Below are 22070 nucleotides of genomic sequence, written 5' to 3'. Positions count from 1 at the left end.
GGAGTGAGTTGATTGAAGAGGGAAGAGACGAAAGCTGGCAACCCAGTTAGGAGGCAACTGCACGCATTCAGACAAGAGGAGTGCATGAAACAATGGTGTGTGTGTGTGTACATGGGCGTGTGTGTGTGTGTGTGTGTGTGTGTGTGTGTGTGAATGAAGACTGACCCTAGGGAAGGCTAGGGAATCCCAGAATCTGACACCTACAAATTACCATAATAAGAGCTGCTGGTGTGCTTTTAGGCCTGGGAAGCAGGGTTGGTGTGAGTTCTAGGTTTAGCTTAAAGGCCTGAGGATGAGTGTAGCAGCAGTGGAAGCCTGGAGCCTCAGTGGAGGCCTGGAGCTGGGGAAGGCAGGTTCTCCAGGGCCAGCAGGCAGTTGAGGGTGGGTGCTTCCCCACCTGGACTCTTTCATTCTGCCCAGGTCTCTATGTGCTACCCAGGCTTCACCACACCAGGGAATCACCCAGTTACTCAGTGCACCAGTCCAATGTTGACTTCACCCAGAAGCACCCAGACATGGGAAGAACACACCGCCTGGAAATCTCTCCACTGGGAATCCCAGTGTAACCGTTTCAAAGGCTTCCTTGGCATCTCTGCTGGATTCCTGATTTGATATTATCATTTATCTGCTACTCACTATTTGCTCTTCTGCCTTTGCACTCAATAAGCTTGCCAAGTACAGCCATCTCCAGAGCTTTCTCCACATAGGACAGTAAGGTGGGGGCTGGGAAGATGGCTCAGTTTGGTAACGTGATTGTTGAGGACAGTGACATATATCTGTAACCCCAGTGCTGGGGACAGGGCTGTGGTGACAAGTGGAACAGCCCTGGAGTGCACTGCCCAGGTAGTCTAGCCAAACAGGGGAGCTCCAGGTTCAGTGAGGTTCCCTATTTCAAAATATAAGGAGGAGAGTGACTGAGGAATACATTCAACATTGACATCTGTCTTTGACATGCATGTGCACAAAGGTATCCGTTCACATGCACATGTGTAGATACACAAACTTGTACACACACACACACAGAGAGAAAGAGTGTGTGTGTGTGTGTGTGTGTGAGAGAGAGAGAGAGAGAGAGAGAGAAGAGAGACAGAGACACAGAGACACAGAGACACAGAGAGGGAGAGAGACAGAGACACAGAGACACAGAGAGGGAGAAGATGGGGCATTCAGGTGAGACCTTCATGATTTAGTACAATTTAGTACTGGAATTTTCATTAGGAGATAGAGAGAGAGACTAGTGTATACACATATAAATACATGCTCCATATACTCGTTATATGATGTCCAGAATTAATCTGCCCTTAATAAGCCGTCACTGGATGTGGTCCCCAAACCTTGTATTTAGAGCCATGAAGCCACTTCACTCTCTAGATGTGTAGTCCATGTTTTTATATTAACAGCAGCAAGAAAATGGACAGAATGAAAACCTTTAGAAATTCTTAGAGGTCAGTGATGATGAGACATGTGACTGTGGCCTCGACAGCACAGGGATGATTGACAGCCTTTACAAGAGCAAGTTTGTGAGTGTGGGGTGAGGAACACAGATTCTACGATACAAGCAAAGGAAGCTGCCGGAGAATTGCAAGCTAGTGGCTCAACTTGCTTTGATCTGCCTATTCAGGAAACTTGAGGACAGTGAATCAGTGAGTGATCAATAAGAGGGAATGGCAGAGAATCAGATACTCCACACTTTACAATAAGAACTGCTCCACGGAGATCTGCGGGTTACGATACACTGGGCTGAAAGGCCTGACAGATGAATGCTAGGTATGAATGAAGGTGGGGTTGGTGGCCAGGGTCAGGTGGGTCTCAGGAAACCACTGGAGGACATCAGAAGTATGGAAAATGTCCACTTTAGCATGTTAGCCCTGGTTGGTGGGTAGAAGATGGCTTACAGAGGCGGGAAAGATGTCGGGACACAGGCCCGGAAGCTGTTGTCCAGGGCTGAGGTTCAGAAAAGGCTTGTCTGAAATGGTGGTTATCATCCTGAGAAAGGTGAATGTGCATAGATTCTTGGGCTCCGTGTGTGCTGCATGGTGCAAGTTGGCCTGAATGCTTGTTCCCTACAGTGCTGGCTTCTGATGTTAAATGGAGCTGGCTAGAAGTCTATGTGAGTAGGTCCTGTGTAGTTTCACTATATTGATTCATTTTTCCCTCAAATGAACCTGTGACACTTGTGCTATCATCATGTTTATCTTACTGATGAAGGAAGTAGGGACAAGAGGCCAAGGAATTGCCCAGCAGCACATGAACACCTAGAACTAAGGGTTACCTTGTCACTCAGCTTCTTTGCTGGCTTCACTGTGTGATTAAATCAGCTGTAAAAACACATTGGTCCTAACAGCCAACAATCTCATGTCAGGGACAATCTTCCTTCTGATGGAGCAGACACAGGAGATGCTTGCTTGACACGTCCTTACTTAGGGCAAAAAGAGTTAACAGTAGAAAGAGTCCTGGGAGAAAACTGAATGTTGGACCCAGTCTGGATGGCATGTGTATCTATCTGGTATATCCAGTTAACATCAAGGTTGGGAGCGAGCAGATGCTGACATTAACAGATGTGGAGAGACATGTGACCAGTTCACTCTGGAGGAAGTGCCTGGGTCAGGGGTTGTGCTCTCTCTCACCCCTGGCTCGGTGATGGACTGGGACCCAGAAAGCAACAATCTCACTTGTTAGTTTTGAGGTCCAAATCAGGGGACCCCTAAGGAGTTGAAAACCTTGGTTTTAACTGACAGGTCCCAAGTTTTCTCCTAGGAAAGGATTCTCCTTTCTGTGACCCCATAGATGGTTTGTGGACAGAAGGCTCTGCCTGGATGGGCCTGGCCGTCACTTGTGTTGTTCATATTCCAACTCTACCATGTTTTCAGCTCCAGTCATGCTCACCCCATGTCTCTGCCATCACCCCTCTATAGCTCACCAGTTCTAGGCCTGTTGAAACTTGGAATCTTCAGAAAAGCTTCCCCCCATCCCCGCCCGCCCTGCAGCTTCATCTCATCCTAAACTCGCATGCCCCCTCCTCTGCTGTCTCTGAGTTTGTGACCATCTCATTGGGTAGCTGTGGGAAGAAGCCTGTTATTTTTCATTTTGGTTTTTGTTAAGTGCATGACAAGCACTTGGTAGCCATAGAAGAAATGGGCACACAGACATCTGAAACGCTTAAGTTAGGCCTGGCCTCAGTGATCTGCTTCTGCTATTGAGAGATTGAAAGGGAGTCTCAGAGACTCAGCAAGACTTAGCACTCATCTGTATGACTGGAATTTTTACTCTACTACCTGCTAGTGGGGCTTGATGTTACTTAACCTTGAATTCAAGAATTACCTGTGACTGGAGACAGTGTTTGATAATTTACTCTCTACCCCAGCAATGCCATGGGGAAGATTCAATAAGGTCAAAGGTACCCTGCTCCAGGCACAGTGCATCCATATGTCAATGGCAGTGGTAGAATCACAAAAAGCCATTCTATGGTATTATTTTCCTTTGTGTATAGATTGAAATGTACATCTCTTGCAACTGTGAGTGTGACCTTATTTAGACATAGGATCTGTGCAAAGGCCATAAAATCAAATGATATCAAGGGCTAGGAGTGCAGAGAAGTGGCATTGTGCTTACCTGAGGTCATAGTGGGTGAAGGTGGGCCCTAGTTCAACAATTAGTGTCCATGAAAGAAGAGAGATACTGGGACAGAGACAGACATGGCAAGATACCTACGTATTGAGGAGAGACTGAGATGACTTGCTTAAGAATCACGGTGGCCACCTGTGTAAATAGCTATACTTAAGAGTTTGGGAGATGCTCCAACTTTGGCTAGGGACATAGTGTCTCTTTGGATGTAATCACTGGGAACTGTGCCAACACTGTACCTACAGGGAGGGCAGTACCCTGTCACAAGGCTCAGCTCTGGGATGGACATTGGAGGAATCTAATGGGGTGGTGGTGGTGGTTTGAGTGACTTCCTTTGCCATAGCAGTAGACGGCAAGGGAGAATTCAGTGTTGGATTCTGGAAAATACCCACACTACTGTATCTCAGCCCAGAGCATAGCCTCTTGTACCACCAGACCACACATTAATCTGGTAAAAAGCCACCTCTGTGTCACCTTGTTGCAGTTGTCCTATGACACTAGCAAAATGAATGTCACCCAGGCCATCTTCAGAATCGTCTGAGAGCTACAGTATCTGAGGTCCTAAGAACGGCCTGGCCTGTCTGTGCACCTTAGATCCTGACATGACACAAGCCACCCATGGGAATACTCCTAGGACACAGAGGCTTTGCTGAGTCTATTGTTGGGTTCCTAAATTAAGGAGATCAGTGTGTTTTACTGCAGTGACCAGTGTGGGAAGAACATGGACTTTGGGTCACCAGGCTTGGCTTCAACCAAGCTCCCTACTGAACAGCTGGTGACCTTGAGCAAGTCAAGTCACTCGACTCACCATTAGTCTCCTTCAATGTCCATCCCAGATGTGTAAGAGCTGAGCCTTGTGACTGGGGCACTTGTGACAGAGTACTGCCCCTCCCATTGGTACAGTGCAGTCTGTTCCCAGTGGTTACATCCAAAGGGACACTATGTCCTTATCAGAAGCTGGAGCATCTCCCAACCACCTCTTAGCTACAGCCATTTATACAGGTGGGGTGAAGCGGACTGAGACATGGGCTTGATGGAGAAAAATCAACAATGGCCTCATGGGAATAGCAGGTGTTCTGAGGGAAAGTGAGGAAAACCCATCTAAGGCCACTGTGGAGTAATATAGCAGCACCCCTCCTTCTCACAATAGAGGTTTATTTGGTTTTCATCACCCTTCAGTGAAAGGGTGGCTCATTCACACTACATAAAAGCTGTGTAACTACATCGCAAAAGCAGTAAAAACACTTTAAAGTGAGAGAGAGGAAGGAAAGCTTGCACAGAAAGGAAGCATAAAGTAGAAGCCCCTTTGGGTGTAAGCAGAGACCAGAAAGAAGAATGGTCCCATTATTTCATTAAAGCAGTCACAAAGGCATGGGATTTTGCTGTTCCCAAGGTGCTTGCTCCCCAAAGAGAAGCCAGTGTGCACTTTCCTGTTTGTGCCTCTTACACTCCGACGAGGCACCTAGGATACACCAACTGTGCACAAAGCACGCTCAGAGGCAGGATCCTCACTGGTCTTTCAGAAGGTAAAGAGACACATGGCAGGTCTAACAGCTACACTAAAAGGAGACCTGATGGGCTGTGGCTCTGCTTTGGACAGCTTCAGGCTTCTGGGTTGTTCTTCTGGTCCACCTGCTGTCTTAGCCCTGCCAGTCTGGAGGGCCTGTGGCCTCAGGGATTGGGTATTCTAAGGCACTGCAGTCATCTGAGAGGAATACCAAGTCCTGGAAAAGACAAGCAAGCAGTGAGCAGACATGCTGCTGCCAGTGTCTCTGGAGCATGTAGGCAATGCTAGGTCTGCTGTTACCTCCCAAGACTGTCTGAGCATCCCTGGAGTATAGAAATACACCTCTGTCCCCAAGGAGAGTGGGCACTTTCTTTCTTCGTATTCTCATTGGCATTTACTAGGCTTTGGTTGACCAGATGGACAGATGACTGATTGGTTGCATAAAGTGAATGGGTGCAGCCACTACAGAACAGCACCAGTTCCTACCTCCAGCCACTTCAGCCAGTGCACACTGTGCACCAGAAGGCGCTCTGCTAATTTTAACTTCCCTTCTTCCTTAGACATCTGCCAGAGCCTGACATATACAGAGGTGGATGCTCACAGCTAACCATTGAACTGATCATGGGGTTTCCCAATGGAGGAGTTAGAGAGAAGACTGAAGGTGCTGAAGGGGTTTGTGGCCCCATAGGAAGAGCAACAATACCAACCAACCAGAGCTCATAGGGTCTAAACCTCTAGCCTGGGAGCACATAGGGAGGGACCCATAGCTCCAGCTGTATATATAGGGGAGGATGACCTTGTTGGGCATAGGTGGGAGAGGAAGTCCTTGGTCCTGTGAAAGCTGGATGCTCCAGTGTGGGGGAATTCAAGGGCAGGGAGGTGGGAGTGGGTGGGTGGGTGGGGGCACATTCTCATAAAAGCAAGAGGAGGGGGATGGGATAGGGGGTTTCTGGATGGGGGCAGAAATGGGGAAAGGGAATAACATCTGAAATGTAAATAAAATATCTAATAAAAAATTTAAAAAACCTTTCCCTTCTTCACAACAAACCAAGGGGGTTCAAGAACAAAGAGGGCTGCCATAGGAGAAAGCATCAGTAAGCTAAGAATTCTGGAGGGGAGGGCCTCACTCTGGCCAGGCTAGTGCCTTCATGTATACACACAGGTGCCCTCCACATACTTTCCCTCAGAGTCAAACATGCATCTATATGTAAGGGGGAGACCGAGGAGATAACTCAGGAGGCAAAACCATCTTCCGCACAAGCTTGAAGACCTGAGTTTAATTCCCAGGACCCATGTAAGAGTCTGTGCACGTTTAATACTAGTACTGGAGAGTGCAAAGCCAGGGGATATTTGGGGTTTACTGTCTGCCAGCTTAGCTCAAGGAAACAGGCAGAGAGTGTCAGAGCAAGACACTTGATGTCCTTCTGCTGGACTCCACTTGTGTATATATACCACACATTCATTGTCTATCTGTCTGTCTCTGTCTCACACACACACATACACACATACATCACAAACACACCCACATACATCACAAACACACCCACATACATCACAAACACACACATACATCACAAACACACACATACATCACAAACACACACATCACAAACACACACACATCACAATCACACACACACATCACAATCACACACACACATCACAAACACACACACGCAGACACTCCAGTATTTTTTTTAGAAACTTAGAATTTAGAATTATACATTTAGCTACCTTGCTAGGTGTCTCAGGGAGAGAGTTAAAGTGTGAAGTTGTCACACTGTAATGGTGTAACTATTAGGTAACATCCTCCTGATGTTACCAGATGGACATTTCACATGTCATCACCTGTGACATGTGAAGGAGTGCTCCCACAGGGAAGGAAAAAAAGAGGACACAACTCAACACTATCTGGGGCTGGATCGTGGGATCAGAGTGCTAGCTCTCTGTGCCTGCCTCCCAACTACCAGCTCCTCTAATGACACGCACACCTAGGTGCTCCTCCTTCAGAAAGTGTCCTCTGGATTCCTCTGGCTCTTGCACTTTTCCTTGAGTGTCTGTGGAGTGGTCTAGGAGTGAGCCACCCACATGGCCTCCATGTGCAGCTGTGGGAGGTTGAGGAGGTCCAATCTGAGTCCTGCTCACTTAACAAGGGTGACTATTGTTGTAGAAAGGCTGCTTGGACTGGAAGTCCCTCCCTCAGCCCTCCTTCCAACCCTCCCCCTGCAATGATCAGAGCAGAAAAGGGCTCTTCAAGCGTCTCACTCACCCGCCTGCAGAAGAAGTTCATGATGGTATACAACTTCCGTACTCTGTCCTTCAGAGTGTCCACTTCGGCCACTTTCCAGCACTGAGGAGAGGCCACGAAGTCTCGCAACTTGGCCAGCACACAGTAGTTCTGAGAGTGGGAACAAGAGAGGACGATGGGAGAAGGGGGAGCCAGAGGACCAGAGACTGAGGTCACGAGTCCTCCAACATAGCATAAGGCATTTCCCCAACCCTGGCTGCCCCCTCAAGCCAGCAGCAGAGGTAGTTCACATCCACACCCCACCACCACCTTACCCACCCCACCAGGCAACACTCTCTTACATGGATATCCAGGTAAAGCCGGGGCAAGTACCTTACACACGAATCCTGCAGGAAGAAAGCAAGTGAATGGGACACCTATAGGTATAGTTTAGTCACAGTCTGCACCCTGACAGCTGCCTCCAGACAATGGTCCCAGAACTTTTATTTTTCCTGATGCCATGACACCCACAGAACATCTTGTATTGTGACACCTTCTTTCTCAGATTCTTACGTCAGAGCATAGTCTTTACAATACTGTGAATTAGGACACCATTTTACAGAAACACACATGTATAGGCATGTGCAAACATATGTAGGGCATTATATAGTACTGTAGATAGAAGGTATTCATCTATACAAAAGCTGGTTTTATAGCAGCTTTCCACATGAAAAATATATACATAAATACATTTTAGATATTGACTCATGTAAGAGCTTTAAGCTATAACATAGACACAACAAAGTTTGTAAGATATAACACATCGTTATAAAAGAGGTGTGTGTGTGTGTGTGTGTGTGTGTGTGTGTGTGTGTGTATGTGTAGGACCAAAGGTCTGCACATCTAGTGCCCTTCCCTCTATGTAACTCTGTGTGACCTGGGGCTGCTGTCTTCCTTCTTTGAGACTCAGTTTCTCATCTGTGAATTAGAAGGCTGAGTGTTTTGTCTTCCACTTGGTCCCACTCTACGGCTCTTAGCCTCTGACCTTACTCTCTAGCACCACACGCCCCTAAGGCCAGTGCTGTGTCTGTTTCATGGTAAGGAATAAATAAGGGTACAGCTGTCTAAAGTGTTACACAAAAGAACATAAGTTTACTGGATGGTGGGGTTAATAAGCACTATGTGAAGCTATCAGTGCTATGTGGTCCATATTTCACCACTGATGCCACTACCATCGCCACCCCAATGACAGGAACTTGCACAGAAAAAGAGTGGTTGCTGCCCTCTGATTGCTATAGCAGCAGTTGCCTCTAGGTGGCAGGCTCACAAATGCTATTTTTCATGGTCTTTTGTGCATTTTCCTATTGTTCTACAGTCTATCCTGTTTATCATGAGATAGTAATAATGCAATTTAACTTTTGAGAAGAAAATTCAAGGTGTTAAGATAATGTGAGCCCCAATACCCTAGAGATATTGGGGTCTGTTTGAAGTGCATGCAAGCAGCCGAGTGACACCTTTGCAGTTTGCTCAGGCTCTTCGTGGAGTCCAATGGGGTTTGCGTCTATTAGAGAGAAGCACGCAAAGGACCTCGACTCTCTCCCCTTGCAGCACTCCTCAGGGGACTCCCCTGAGTTCCTGAGGGCTTCCTCTGATAGGGATAACAGCTTTAACACTTGTCCAGTTTCCTGTGGTCAATGGGTCTTTCAGCCCCATTATACCCAGGGAGATGTGGTTATCCCCCTTCTTATCTCCACAGTCCCTCAGCAGATAAGGAGTGTACCACCCCCTTAGCATACATTGCTGGTCATCAGGCTAATGACAGAACTGAAGAAGCTTAATTCATTAGTTCTGTGTAACTCTAAATTCCTAGTCTCTGTGGTGAGCTGTTAATTTAAAAAAATTATCATCTATCTATCTACTATCTATCTGTCTGTCTGTCTGTTCATCTATCTATCTATCTATCTATCTATCTATCTATCTATCTATCTATCTATCTATCTACCTTCCCAAGGCAAGAGGCAAGTGAAGAACTTACCTCAGGCTCTGAAGCCTGCAGGCTCTGGAAGTCTGCCATGATCTCACGGCTCAGGGTCAGCATCCGGGAGTAGCAGGTGGGGGGCGCAGGCTGTACTGCAGGAGGCCAGACCACCACCACCAACAGCAGCAGCAACAGAAGCAGTGTCTTTGGTGCCATGGTGCCTGCTGCCTACTGCTGGGCCAGCTGCCCCTTTAAATAGCTGCTGGGGGGATATCAAAGACTCAGACTCCCCACCTTTTTCCTGTGGGGCCCCTGCCAGGGCCAGGCATCCAAGGAGGGTTGGACCAAGGATGTGACACGCCCATAGGGTCTGAGACACTGGATTCTTTCAGAAGGAAGGGGGCCTGGAGGTACCTAGAAAGGAAGCAGGCATTCACTTTTTACCAGGAATTTCTGTCAAGAGCACTTGAGAGGGTCAGAGAGGAAGAAGGGAGAGATGAAAGAATGGAAGATTGGATCGGAGGTCAGGAAGGGGCAGTGTTGCCCTGGGTCAAGGAGGGGACTGCTTCCTAAGACTGGCTGATCTCCTGGAACAGAAATCTGGGTAAAGGGGGACTAGGGTGCCCCTAATACTTCCAGTCTTTTGGTCAGGACAATATGTAGGGTTGGGGTCCAGCAGACTACATATTGTCATCCATAGAGCAGCTCTGGGTCTAAAGGAGAGGCTTCCTCTGAACCTCTGGATCTCAGCTGTGTGACCACCACTGAGTCCCCACTATGGGCTCCAGAGGACAGAGAAGGAAAAGCCTGTTTCTTTTTAGGGCTGAAACAGTATTGAAGGGGAAAGCTCCACACCTGGATGCTGAGAGGCAGACTGACTCCATCTCCTTTCTAGCTACAGCCTTGGATCAATTTCTTAATTCTTCTTCACTTTCCTACCAAGTGCAATGGGATGCCAAGTGTCCCCAGCTCAGGCCACAGTGCAGAAGAGTCAGGATGCTGCATGGGCTGGCAGAGCTTGTGCCAGGAGCATTGCCACACCAGGAGTCACCAAGACTTCTGAGCTGATGTTATGCCTTCTGCTAAAGCCCAACCTTGCTATAGGAGGGAAAGTGTTTCAAGGGGTGAGGTTGGTACCTGCAAGACCCGGATGCTAATCAGCATCCATCAGGATAACTGCAGCTGCAGGTGCCATGCTTCATAATAAAGCAGTGTAGTGTATAGGTTACCCTATTCCCTAGACAAGAAGAGGGTCTCTGTAGAGTATGACACTGGGTAGTGGCGCCACGACTCTAGACCCATGTCTGGATCTGTCTGTCACCAAAGCCTCCTGTTTCCAGGGACTTGGCTGAGCTGCCTATGTGGTGACCTCAGTGACAGAATCAGAGCATAGTGTCCTGGATGTAGGCAGAACTGAAGTAGCCACAGGGATGGATGAATACCTGGCCCCATGTTTGTTTGTGGGAGAATCCCTCCCCAGACTTGGCGCCTGTTCCCTGTTTGTAAACAGGTGGCTTCACCCTGGGCAATGTCTGCCATCACTGCCAGTCCCCACATTTTGTTTATCTATTTCCTGGTGTTCAGAGCCAGGTGTAGGGATCATTAGCAGCCCCTTCCTGTTTTGTAGGCAGTGTGTTCCCTAAAAAAATATCGGAGAGTCGACCTTAGACCTGGGGCACTCAGCACTCAGTGGGAAGAATGCTGTGTGCTGGGGGTGGTTCGTTTTCCCATGCATGTAGAGTCTGTATGCTCTGGCCTTCCTGGTGTGGGGTCTGTGTGGCTCCTGGCAAGTGCATCACCTGGCCAAGGTCTGCAGGTCTGTTTGAAATGTCCCAGGAATTCTGGGTGTATCCAACACTGACCTTAAATCCAGGACACAGAGAAAATCAAACCCAGGCTCCAGACAAGTCCCCATATAGCATTTTGATCTCACATTGCTGGGAAGTGAAGTCCTCTGTGTGTCTGAGCTGAGATACATGTGTCATTGGAAGCCTGATCCTGTCCCTCCAGGATATCAGGCAGGGCCCTGAGCAGAGCTTCTTTTGTGATTGAGATGAAGCTCCAAGGTGGCTCAGAAATCACTGTAAAATGACATGCTGGCAGACAGGGAGCCCTCTCTACTCCCCTTGAACTGAATAAGTGCTCCACACCATTTCCTGGGAAGACAGAGCTGAGAAGGGACACACTTTGTGGAGCCCAAGGACTATCCTGGCACACATGGGATATTATATCCCTTCTGTGGGTACAGGGACACCCTGTGTCCTGAGCATGAGATGGTTTCTATGTCCTTAAGGACTGTTCTTCCTCTAGAATAGAGAGCCATCGTGTGTGTGTGTGTACCCACACACATGGGTGTGTGCCCATTTATGTGCATGTATATATTTATGTGCCTGTGGAGACTGGAAGTCAAGATTAGTTCTCTTTTCCAGACACTCCCCACTTTATTTTTTGAGGCAGCGTCTCTGATTGGCCTGGAGCTCACCAATTCAGCTAGACTGGCTGGTCATTGATCTCCAGGAATTGTCTCTGCCTTCCCAGCGCTGGGATTCCAGGCATGTAATCATCACCTTTTTATGTGGATGTTGGGTCCTCATGCTTACATGGGGACTTTACTGACTGAGCTATCTCCCCAGCCATGGAGAGCTGATGCTTTCATCTTACGTTCACGTGTCTTATATACAAACATCAGAACGCAAGTATGCAAAGAAACCTACTTAATACATATAGATGCCACTGCATGCCTTTACACCTTACTCTTGTCTCAGATGCCCCGGAGGCATCTGTATTTTTGGGGAATTGTGTTCACACACACACACACACACGCACACACACATGCACACACACATGCGCACACACATGAACACACATATGCACACACACATGCACACCCGCGCACACACTCACAGCCTACTCAAATATCTCACCCCAATGCCTCCAAACCCTTTCCCCATGTTTCTGTGGCTCCTTTAGCACAGTAAGTTGCTCCAGTAATAAGGGCATCTAGGGAGTCCTTTGTATGCTCCCCAAGACCTCTCCCACCCCCACAGTGTCTTAGATGAGGTCCAGACCTCTTTGGACCTTATTTCTAGCAACAATGCTGCAGAGTGATAGAGCCTGGGGCTGGCTGAGCAGATACCAGTTATCTTCTCAAGCAGATTCTTCCTGTATATGTCAGGCACAATGGCTATGCTGGATGAAATGGGGAAACCAGAGAGATTCTGCTGTCTTCATAGAGCGGACATATCAAACAAGGAGTGTAATAGCAGAAACATCATGCTTCAGGGGTTCTGAAGTGGAACTCTATCCTACTGGTCAAGCTTGTAGCAGCTGCATCCTATTTTAGACTCAAGGAATGTGGAGAGTGTAGAAGTGTGTGTGTGTGTGTGTGTGTGTGTGTGTGTGTATGTGTGTGTGTGTGTATACATATGTGTGTTGATTTAAATATGCAATTTTGAATGGGCAATGTCCTCCACAGGTCCACATGTTTGAACACCTGTTTCCCAGCAGGTGGCACTGTTTAAGCGGTTGTGGAGCCCTAAGGAGGTGGAGCATAGCTGCTGGAAGTCCACACTGGAGATAGACCCTTGAGGGTTATGGTTCAGCCCAATATCCTGTTCCTTATTTACTTTCTGGTTGGTTTGCTTTGTGAGGTACTCTGCACAGGCTCCTGCTGCTTGGCTGAGCAGCTGTTCTTACTGTGACTGTCCTGCCATGATGGATGGATTGAAGTACCCTGAAACCATGAGCTATGATAAGCTTTCTTCCCATGAGGCCACTGAAGGCACACACAGCACTGTAGGCTATCAGGTATTTGGTTGCCATGGTGAGAACTGTCACTAGTGCAGGGTAGAGGCCTAGAGCTCATCATAGTGTTCATTCTGCTTACAGGAAGAAGACTCTCTCAGCTTAACCTCCAGTGTATTTTGTGGTCCCTTCTAAGCACCACACTGAATTGTAATTACCCCTGTAATTATGAAGAGGGAGGTGAAGTCACAAAAGCTATGTCCTCAGGAATGGACTAAGGCTCTTCTCAAAGAAGGGGGCTGTTTATCTAGCATGGGATTATTAGAGTTCTGTATCTACTACCCTTTGTACCCTGTTCATGAGACCTCTGCTTCCAGGATGGGAGACCCCAATATAATAAATGGATTTCTCAGCCTCTAAAAACATGAACTAAATAAGATTATATTGTTTGTAAACTACCTAGATTTGGGCATTTTATTACATTTGAGCAAATGGTTGATGGCATTATGTGTTCTCTGTCCATGACCTTGGGTTTTCAAGGCTTTGGTCCTTTTTTAGCCATTCTAGAGGAAGAATATTTGGCTTTTCTCTTGTCTGTTCAGATGGGCATACTCTAACAAATGATCCTGGTGGCCAAGGAAATGTTCTTTCCTTAGTCCAAGGGGTTATGGGAAAGTCCTGGGAAGACCAGAAGAAACAGGAAGTCACTATTTGCTCTGGCCCTGTGTAACTTGGCTGGAACACAAAACAGTGTTCCCACATGTTCTCTGTGCTCCTGTCCTATGATGAGGACATCTAAGGTGTTCTAGGATGAAGACATCTAAGGTTGAAATGGCCATGCCAATATCAGTGCTTCTCTGTTTTCTCATCCCCAGCCAGTGAGCATCATGGTCAGTGATGGAGGGGTCCAGGGGAGGAGAGGGTACACTGTGTCACAGCTAGCACTGGTGGCCACCTCCAAGGCAAAGAGCCACTTCTGGGTCTCCTCAATTTTCCTGTAATTAAAATCAGAAGCCAGTGATTGGTGGGTGGTCCCATCCTAATGAGGACAGTCAGTTGGTCCTGGGATGGTCCAGTCAGCCAGGATAAAGTTTGCAGGGCTCCTGTTGATGACAGCATCCCTATGTGGGACATGTTTTGGAGCTATGACTGTGGCTCTTGGCAAGGTCAAGTGGAAAGTTGACCCACCCAGTCCCAAGTGAAGGAATAAAGACAAACACTCAACTCTGCTGTGGGCAGGAAGTCTTGAAAACATCATTTTTTTGGAAGAAAGAACTCCAAACACTCCCAAACACAGGTTCAGCTCTAACGGGCAGTGGTCACAGAGATATGATTTCCAAATGTTTTTCACAGTGTTTCTTCTGCAGAGAGGTCGAGGCAAAAAGCCTTCCATGGGCTTGGATGATGCAGACTTCAGCGATGACCTCACTTCTATCATTGTGAGACCATAGGCCTTGTCATTACTAGGCTCTCAAATGCAGAGGCTTACTGCATCAAACACATGCAGTCAATGTGAAGGTAAAGCCACTAAGAAGCCACTGGATTGGTGATCACCCTCTTTGAGGACTCCCTGTGGATACCAGCCGGCAGATATGTCTTCACTTCTGCACTTAGGTCAGGGTGGAGCACCCTTAGGGCACTGAAGGTACATGCAGCCCTCTAGGCTGTTCTATCCAATGAGATGGTGTAGGAGGTGGTAGATATTTTGCCTATCAGAAACTTCCAGAGCCTGTGTGTGCTCTGTGTGTATATGAACATCTAGATATGTGTGTAGTGGAGACACATATGCATGTTTGATGTGTGTATTATAGATCTCTACTGTCTAGCATCTGCCTGCCTATATACATCTTACCATGTCTATCATTTCTATTATTACCATTTTCCTATCATCTACCTACTGGTCCATTTATTATCTGCCTGTCTTTTTACCTATGATCTATTTATCTATCATCTATCTTTTTACCTATCTCCATGTCTGCCTGTCTGTTGTCAATCATCTATCTCTCCCTATCATCTGCATATCTGCCTACCCACATAACTTAGTCACTGTTCTATTGCTGTGAAGAGACACCATGACCATGGCAACTCTTGTAAAGGAAAGAATTGAGGCTGCCTTACAGTTTCAGAGGATTAGTCCATTGTCAGCGTGATGGGGAACATGATGGTATGCAAGCTGACGTGGTGCTCGAGAAGTAGCTGAGAGTTCTACATCCTGATCTGCAGACAGTAGAAAAAGAGAAATGGTGGGTCTAGTTTTGGACTTTGGAAACACCAAAGGCACCCAGTGACACACTTCCTTTAAGACCACACTTCCTCCAACAAAGCCACACCTTCTAATCCCTCTTAAGTACTAATCCCTCTTCTAATCCCTCTTAAGTTACTCCTAATGACTAAGCATTCAAAGACACGTGCTTTCCTAGTGGCTAGTCCTAGTCCAACCACCACACTATATATTAAGAATGGTTGATTTCAAGTAATTGGCTCATGCTCTTGTGGAATCTTGGCATACCCTAAGTTTGTGGGGCAGGTGGGCATGTGGGCAGGTAGGCAGATTGGCATGTGGGCATGTGGACATGTGGGCATGTGGGTATGTGGACATGTGGGTATGTGGACATGTGGGCATGTGGACATGTGGGCATGTGGATACATGGGCATGTGGGCATGTGGGCATGTGGGCATGTGGGCATGTGGGCAGGTGGGCATGTGGACATGTGAGTATGTAGACATGTGGGCATGTGGGCATGTGGGAAGGTGGGCATGTGGCTGGGTGGGCAGGTGAACATGTGAACATGTGGACATGTGGGCATGTAGGCATGTGGGCATGTGGGCAAATGGGCATGTGGGCATGTGGGCATATGGGCAGGTGGGTGGGTGGGCAGGTGGGCATGCGGGTAAGTGGGCAGGTAGGCAGGTGGGCCGGTGGGCAGGTATGCAAGTTGGCAGGTGGGCATGTGGGCATGTGGGCTTGTGGGCCTGTGGGTAGGTGGTCAGGTAGGCAGGTTGGCAGGTGGTCAGGTGGGTAGGTGGTCAGGTGGTCAGGTAGGCAGGCTGGCAGGTGGGTATGTGGGCAGGTAGGCAGGTTGGCAGGTTGGCAGGTGGGCTGGTTGGCAGGTGGGCAGGTAGGCAGGTGGACATGTGGGCAGGTAGGCAGGTGGGCAGGTGGGCAGGTGGGCAGGTGGGCACGTGGGCAGGTGGGCATGTTGGCAGGTTGGCATGTGAGTAGGTTTACAGGTGGGCATGTGGGCAGGTAGGCAGATTAGCAGATTGGTATGTGGGCATGTGGGCATGTGGGCAGGTAGGCAGGTTGGCAGGTGGGCATGTGGCCAGGTGTGCATGTGGGTATGTGGGCATGTGGGCAGGTGGGTAGGTGGGCAGGTAGGCAGGTTGGCAGGTGGGCAGGTTGGCAGGTGGGCAGGTTGGCAGGTGGGCATGTGGGCAGGCTAGAGGTCCAGAGTGATGTTGACACCCAGGATACAGAGTTCTTTCCCACCAGTGGCCTCAGTCTTTATTGAGCTTTAGATCCACTGGCTAAGTCTCCTTCATTTTATGGCAAGCATTCTGCTTTACTCAAAATATATGATTCAAACACTACTCTTGTGTAAAAAGTACCTCCATAGAAGCCTATGGACATCTGATCACCATTGCAGAGCCAGTGCTCTTAACCACTGAACTATCTCTCAGGTCTTTAATGATTCCTTTTGTAACAAACAGGACTCAAGCAAATCCTGTACACTGTGAAGAATGCTTAGAGCCGCGCCGGCTCCTCCACACTTAGGGAAAAGTGCCCTGCAGTAAACTACTCATGGCATGAAACCTACCATGCTTCCCCTTTACTCTCCAGGACAGCGAGGAGGTCACAGCGCCATGTGGACATCACTACTACTATCTCAGAGCTTTTGCATTTTCCCTGACTAAAGCTTGCTCTCAGGAAACACAAACTCCACCTCACCCCCAGCTGCTGTTCCCCAGCTCCTGGCGATGGCTATAGTATTTTTACTATTTTAGAGGCCCAGCTTGACTTAAAGGCTAAAACTCCAACCTTGAGCCACCGACTTGCCTCATTGCGCTGCCCTTTCTGCCTGTTCCTAAAGATGGAACTTCCTGGCGTTTTCTCAGTAAGATGGCAACAGTATTGGTCTGCACACAGGCCTGGAGAAAAGCTTCCCTGGTTTATTATTTGCTCCACAATGGTTGTGGCACTATTAGGAGGTATGGCCTTGAGCGCGCGCACGCGCACACGCACACACACACACACACACACACACACACACACACGCACACACACACAGAGAGAGAGAAAGAGAGAGACTTCACTCTGAGCAGCAACACTACCCTAGATCAGGGTAGTAAATGTGCCTCTGACCTGTCCTTATCATTGGTTATGAGTTGATACAAACAAATTTTTGAGCCAACTAACTAGTGCATGTACCCAAATCCTCCAATCAGTGCCTGGCATAGGGTAAGCACTGGGGTTTTTTGTTATATTTTTTTGTAATGCTAGCCTCATAAACTCAGTTCCAACCACCAAACACAAGCATACACACCGGACCCTGAAGGGTTCAGAGTCAGGGCCTTGGCATGCTAGCCCAGGACACAGGGCCCAGCAGGAGGAATGAATGAATGAATGAATGGTGCCTTTTGTTGCTTTCCCTTCTGATGGGCCCCATGGGGTCTGCAGCTGCAGCTGGGGCAAGTCCACCAACCTTTCCTGCTGGCCCAGAGCCCTGCAGTCCCTTCTCCTGCTGCCCCCCTCAGGCTGCCTCATTTGAGAAGCCAGGTTCCCTCCCTTGGGAAGCTCTTGAGTGTTTTGGCCTCTGGCCTTCCAGGAAGCCCCATAGCCAGCACACACCCAGGGCAGGAAGCAGAGAGAAAAATTTAAATCTTTGACGAGAAGCCAGGGCAGAGACCACTGCAGAAGCTGGCACAGCCCCTCCAGGTTGTTGGCACAGTGAGCTGTGCTAAGTGCAACCTCCAGGTTTTATAAACATCTTATTTGAATGGTTACTTTCTTCCTTCAGAGGAAGGCATAGTTTTAGGGGGTGCGGTCTGCTGTGGCATAAGTACAGAAGTCAGGAAGGGTCAAAAGATCATTGTGCAGAAAGCTTCTAATTCCAGCACTTTCTCTTCACTATCCCCCTGATGGGTATAAAATCCCAAGACTACACCACAACACTGAATTAGAAGAGCTGGTAGGTCAGGTCAGCATTATTTGGCTGCTTCTGACTCCTGGCAAGAGGCTGAGGTGGTATGGACACAAAGCCCAAACTCCTCACAGTGTGCAAATTCCCAAACTATTCTCCCAGGCCCTGGGTACTTAGCATGAGTGTTACAAAAGGCGTTTCGTGAATTGAGCTACGTAGAAGACATAAGGCCTGGGCTGGGCTGATGGCTCAGTGAACAAAGTGCTTGCTGGAAAAGCATGAAGACCATGTTCAATCCCCCAAACCCATGTGAAAAAAAGAAAAAGCCAGGCACTGGCAGCACACATGTGCAGCCCCAGTACTCGGGAGGTGCAGACAGGTGGATCCCTCAAGCCAGGCTTGCTGGTCAGCCAGCCTAGTGTAATTAGAAAACCCCAGGCTAGCAAGAGACCCTGTCTCAAAAACAAAGAAGCAAACTCCCCTCAAACCAAAATAGCTGGGTGTAGTCAGGTGGCTCAGCAGATAAAGGCACTTCTCTCCATTCCTGGTGACCTGAATTCCATCTCCAGAACCTCACAGGGTGGAAAGAAAGGAACGAGTCCCACAGGTTGTCCTCTGATCTCCACACATGCACTATTGTAGGTAAGGTACTCCCTCACGCACAAGGAAATACAGTAAATGTAAATGTAAAAACCCAAGGGAGATGGCACTGGGAGAACAACACCCAGGCTTGTTGCTCCAACCTATGCACATGCAACACACACAGTCACACACACACACACTCACACACACTCACACACTCACACATACACCACACACACACACACACACACATGCTCTCTCTCTCACACACACACACTCTCACAAACACTCATACATACCACATTCACACTCACACACACTCATACACACACACACCACTATCTTTCTGACACACACACTTTCTTACATACACACTCTCTCACACACACAGCATATCCACACTCATACATACCCACAGATACACACTCTCTGTCTCTCTCTCTCTGTCTCTCTCTGTCTCTCTCTTTCTTTCTCTCTCTCTCTCTCTCTCTCTCTCTCTCTCTCTCTCTCTCTCTCTCACACACACACACACAGTATGAATCTTCGTGATTGTGTTCAAAGCATGGCTTTCTCACTTGCAACAAGGGCCATTGCTATCTCAAAGGCTGGCACGAAGAAAATATCATCAAGGATGCTGGAGCAACCTGAAATCTGTTGAGTGCATTTAGTCCAGGGACCACACCTGACCAGTTCCCTAGTGAACACTCAGCACTCGGAACAGTTCCTGATGTCCAGAGGGTGTGCAACGTGGCTTCTAGGCAGAGTTGCAGTCGATAGCAGATGCCCTCTTGGTTGTAATGGGTGGGGATAAGACCTCTCTGGTGGGGAGGACTCTATTCAGTAGGGAGCAGTAACATACCTCCACTCTCCTGTGTGGAGGAACATCCTGGTGAGGATGACTAACTGTGGGCAACACGCATGAGCCAGTTCTCTCCATCCACCATACGAGTTCCAGGAATCTGACTTAGGTCTTCAGGTTTGGCGCAAGTGTAATATCTCTAGTGCTAGTGTGATGGTTAGATTTTGTTAACTTGACATAAGCAAGAATCATCTGGGAAGTGGAAAGCTCAATTAAGAAAAGGCCTCCTTGGGGACAAGGGGAATGGTAATGGGGGGGAAGCTTGGGAGGGTGGGATTGGGAGGAGAGGACGGAGCAGGGACTGCGATCAGGAGGTAAAGTGAATAAATAAATAAAAATTTAAAATGCCTCCCGTCTTGTGGCGATGGTGCACACCTTTGATCTCAGCATTCAGGAGGCAGAGGCAGGCAGATCTCTGAGTTTGAGGACAACTTGGTCTACAGCGCAAGTTCTAGGACAGCCAGAGCTACACAGAGAAACCCTGTCTCACAAACAAACAAACAACACAAAAACAAAATGCAAAGCAAAGCAAAGCAAAACAAAAACCCTCCATTAAACTGGTACGTAGGCAAAACTGTGGGATAAGTTTCTTAATGACTGAGGTAGAAGGGCCTACCCTGCTGTGGCAGGTGGTCCTGGGTTGTATAAGAGAAAAAACTGACAAAGCTATAGAAAGCAAACCAGTAATCAGTGCACCTCTATATCTCTGACTGAGATCTCGACTCCAGGTTCCTGCCTTGAGTTCTTATCCTGACTTCCCTTCATGATGTAAGCTGAAGTAAACCCCTTTCCTCATCAGTTGCTTTTAGCCATGGTGTTTGTCGTAGCAACAGAGCACAAACTAGGCCAGCCACCATGTCAGCCTACATTCATGGCTGTTTAGCCCTTGGTGAGCTCTCCATTGGGTAATTGTCTCCAAAGCTCACCATCAACACACCGAGGGAGGGAATGTGTATGCTGAAGATGAGTGTCAGCCTAATAAATGGAGAGTAGACAGACAGGTCAATAGGCACGAGCAATTACAGATGTGTCTGGACCCGATGCTGCAGTTTGTTGTATCTCTGTGAATTCATGTGTGTGGATGTAGATGTGTGTGCGTATGGGATGAGTGTGGAGATCACTGTATGAGTGAGGACAACCTTGGGTGTCAGTCTCCAGGTGCTGTCCATCTCTTATCTTAGACAGGGTTTCTCACTAGTTTGGAACTCCAGAGATGAGCTGGCCTGGCCATCAAGCTTCCGGAATCCACCTGTCTCCGCCTCCCATCTCACCATTGCTGGGATTCCCACCAATAAAAATGTGGCTTTTTTGGTGGGGCTTTGGAGATCCAACAGGCTCTTGTCCTTGTGAAGAAAGTTTTCTGATGACAGAGCCATCTTTCCAGTCTGATGTTATGGATGTAATATGAAAAGACCTCCATAGGTTCATGCATTTAGACACTTGGTCCCCAGTCTGTGGTGATGTTTTGGAGGTTGTGAAATCTTTTGGATATGGGGACCTACACGGTGGGTATAGGAAGGACCCTAGGAGGTAAAGTTCTGGTCTTATAGGGCTCTGCTTCTGGCTTGAGTTCTCTGGGGTTTGGTTTATGGAGACCCAAGAGTCCCATGTGCAACTCTGCCTTCCCCACCATGATGGATAGTTAGTACCCTCTCAAACCATGAGGCCAAGTAAACCCTTCCTCTTTTAAGTTATTTTCATAAGGTGTCTCCTCAAGGAGAAAAGTGATACAACAGGGATCGACAGGAGAATGATGAGTCTGTAGCCCAGGAAGCTTCAGACACTCACACTCCCTTCCTCAGTGGGAGCTTGAAAGGGGACTGAGCAATGTTGACAGGTCTAAGTGGCTGATTGGGGAAGTGAATGGCTGGTGACAGCTTTTAGGGACTCTGGCAGGCAAGAAGCAGAAACTCACCAAGGACTATGTTCTCACTGTCCTGACAGGTCTCCAAGAGAATCCCAGATAATCCAGGACAAATGCCAGCTCCTCCTCTCACTAGTGACTATGATTCTGTGGCTACAAGATAGGATGCTCAGGGAGGGGCTGTGTCACCTACATCTCTTTTAGGAGAAGTTTCTTAGTCAAATGATAGCACTTCAGCGGTAGGCTCTTCTGAAGAGGAGCTGGGGAGGAATCAAGATGATAGAGAGACGGGGCAGGGAGCAGTATCAACATTTTGTTATTGAGGTCATGATGAGTTAGATCATCGACATGCTTTGGGGGATCATTTCCCAAGCCTAAACATCAAGTAAAAGTAAATGTTCCCCTATTTTGTAAATAGAGAATTGACCTAGGGGACTTAGCTGTGTACATGTGCACACTCACAAACACGTTTGCACACATTTCCCTGTGTTCACGACATTCCTTTAAGCCTCTAAGAAGCCTTATAAACCAGGCAAGGATATAG

At 48.0% G+C, this 22070-nt stretch overlaps 1 protein-coding gene across 1 annotated transcript; it reads right to left on the bottom strand.

The window, feature by feature from the left end:
- Nucleotides 1-4762: 4762 nt before the first annotated feature.
- On the bottom strand, nucleotides 4763-9571 carry Cytl1 (cytokine like 1). Its single transcript, XM_034509282.2, has 4 exons — nucleotides 9394-9571; nucleotides 7721-7765; nucleotides 7401-7529; nucleotides 4763-5348 (listed from the first exon to the last, which is right to left on the bottom strand). The coding sequence occupies exons 1-4, from the start codon at nucleotides 9550-9552 to the stop codon at nucleotides 5265-5267; spliced, it is 417 nt and encodes a 138-aa protein (XP_034365173.1). The 5' UTR covers nucleotides 9553-9571; the 3' UTR covers nucleotides 4763-5264.
- Nucleotides 9572-22070: the final 12499 nt, after the last annotated feature.

This window comes from Arvicanthis niloticus, chromosome 7 (assembly GCF_011762505.2).
Source record: "Arvicanthis niloticus isolate mArvNil1 chromosome 7, mArvNil1.pat.X, whole genome shotgun sequence".
Taxonomy (NCBI): domain Eukaryota; kingdom Metazoa; phylum Chordata; class Mammalia; order Rodentia; family Muridae; genus Arvicanthis; species Arvicanthis niloticus.
The sequence above is the reverse complement of the archived record's forward strand: the minus strand, read 5'-3'. Positions and strand labels throughout refer to the sequence as shown.

Coding starts and splice junctions, on each gene's coding strand:
- Cytl1 (XM_034509282.2), bottom strand. CDS start 9,552: ATGGCACCAAAGACACTGCTTCTGTTGCTGCTGCTGTTGGTGGTGGTG. Junction 7,766..9,393: donor TGCAGGCTTCAGAGCCTGAG/GTAAGTTCTTCA, acceptor TTCTTCCTGCAG/GATTCGTGTGTAAGGTACTT. Junction 7,530..7,720: donor GGCTTTACCTGGATATCCAT/GTAAGAGAGTGT, acceptor TCCCACTCTCAG/AACTACTGTGTGCTGGCCAA.